Below are 2,428 nucleotides of genomic sequence, written 5' to 3' on the forward strand. Positions count from 1 at the left end.
ACCGCCCGGCGATCGATATTGCTATGCGCACATCTCGCCACGCGCTCGAATTGGGCGGTAGGCCGGCCTAAGACAACGATTTTTAATAATTAATTACTCGTTAACTATTACGAAAATTGCAAAATGGTACAGGACTTTTCCGTTTATCTCGATCCGTTCTACCTTCTCAAAAATTTTGTCGGATATGGAAAGACTCACCCTGTATATCACGACATAAATTGAATAAATAATCGAATGCATAAAGAAAACAAGAGTAAACGGTAAACAAATTATCAATTTTGATGTCGTAAGTGCATTTGGAATTTATTGCTGTCGAGATACATCACTTCTAAATTTTTAGTTAACTGGTTGTTTTAACAAAACAGGCCAGATAATGTGTCAATGTTCCAACGTAAGAGGGGAGAATCTTCATTTCTTAGGTGAGCGAAATATGTGATCTCCCTGATTTCTTTACGACGCGACGGTCGAACAATTACAAGTGAAGCGATGTTATTTAGCTGCTAAGCAAATTCGAACTGTCAATATTTACGTTCTAATGAAGATTCACGCGTCACTTGTTACGAATACTAATCGCAATTTGCTGGATTAACAAATTATCCCGAGCAGAAATTTTAGTAGGGTTCAGTCAGCCCTGACAGGGCCCTTTGTTGTTCCTTACAGTTTTTAATATGGGGTGGGGTATCAATAGGCTTCCTATTAAAAAATTCACTTTGTAACTAATTGTTAAATTGTGTTAAATTGTGTTAAATCACATAGTCATCAAAAGTATATTCAGGTTATTGAGGTCTATCCATGATCCAGACAACTCGCTCTCGCATCATATCGGCTCGCCTTTTATACTAATACGGGACGATTTTTACTTACGAGAAAGACGCGCGGTCGCCACGTCGCGGCAGTATGTGGTACTAGTGCTATCTATTCAGAAGGGAATCAGGCGTATCGAGATTTCGTTGTGACAGCAAATGTATTTGCTAAGAATATATTATTTTGCTTCAGTAGCAAATTTATGTGATTGTAATTACAAATACACTCAGCAAATTTTGTTCTATTCTCGCAACAAAATAGATTTTGCTATAATGACGAATAATTCGTAAAATTAGTTCTATCAACTAAATTTTATTGCTATTACTACGAATATGCAGTAGCAACGGCGATTTTGCTATCACAGGAAAATTATTTTTTTCCGTGTATACGTTCCAAAGTACTGTGCGGACGTGATGGCAGAGCCAAGGGAAAATACGCTAAAGAGGTGGTTATGGCAGTATTATATAGTAAATTGGAACGTTATGCTCGGAGATGCAATAGTTGCCATAAATTTGTTGATAGTTCTAGATACGAAATACACTTACATCGCACCCATAAAATATTTCATGAAAAAGAAATTGTTCGTCGTATCGGCTTGGTATATCGATATTTCGTAGAAGAGGGAGACGTCTTAAAATGTAAGATTTGCAATAAATTGCTTGTGAAAGCGAGTAGAGAGTGCGTCTTGGAGATACACCTGATACGTTGCCATCCGTCAGTAATAGAAGAAATACATAAAGAATTCAAATCTATGTGGGTATGGCCACACTTCGACACATCGAAGTATCAGACGTCTTGCAAGATGTGCCATAAAATGTTTAACATATTTAAAGTAAATCTCGTACCGCAGCACTTGCTCAATAATCATGGCATAAACGAAAGAATTCAAGAAAGTACTGGACGAAACAATGTAATTACAACAATAAAGCAATCAACTGAAGAAAATAGCGCTGGTACCGCCGTAAAACCTGTATATTCACAGGTTAAAGAAATTCAAAAAATCGAAAATGGTAAATGTTACGAATATTGTATTTTATTTTCCTCCAGTCGTATATTTACTTATATGCAACAAAGTCGTAAAAAGTTGGATATTTACTTATCGTAAGAAATATTTAAAATGTTTTTATAAATATTATAAAAATTGGAGACAAATAATTCTATTTAGTCGATATCAAGAGTTTTAAATTTACTATTTAAATGTTCAATGACTGATGGAAATTTTCATATTCGGATTATTCTCTACTTAAAGTAGTGTTTCGATTAATATCGAATAGTGTGAGGTCTTGTTTCGGTTCAGTAATAAATAGTGTGATAAAATTTGAGGATTAATTAAACACAAGTACACATTTTATTGTTCTTTTAACTTATTAATTGTGCTTTGTGTGCATATGCAGATTCAATTGCAACGTATATGGTTTATAGCAGAGTTTTGAATTTTAATGAATTCTGAAACAATACATTAAAAGTAGCCCCAGCGGTCCTAATATCTTAAATGAGCCGTAATTGGTGAATGAACTGACGCATTTGACGCCTTTAACAGGTTGATTAGATATCAACCTTTTCACATATAATTTACTAATCGTTTTATTAAATCATATTTATTTTTTATTGATTTTACACGTTC

The 2,428-nt window shown here is 34.4% G+C and overlaps 1 protein-coding gene across 1 annotated transcript; it reads left to right on the forward strand.

Annotated features, from left to right (window-relative positions):
- Positions 1–1,060: 1,060 nt before the first annotated feature.
- LOC105562791 lies at positions 1,061–1,909 on the forward strand. Its single transcript, XM_012013866.1, has one exon. It carries the CDS (start codon positions 1,256–1,258, stop codon positions 1,907–1,909), a length of 654 nt encoding a protein of 217 aa, XP_011869256.1. The 5' UTR covers positions 1,061–1,255.
- The last annotated feature ends 519 nt before the right edge of the window (positions 1,910–2,428 follow it).

Source organism: Vollenhovia emeryi, unplaced genomic scaffold, assembly GCF_000949405.1.
Source record: "Vollenhovia emeryi isolate VEMERY1.0 unplaced genomic scaffold, V.emery_V1.0 DF944710.1, whole genome shotgun sequence".
NCBI classification, from domain to species: Eukaryota; Metazoa; Arthropoda; class Insecta; order Hymenoptera; family Formicidae; genus Vollenhovia; species Vollenhovia emeryi.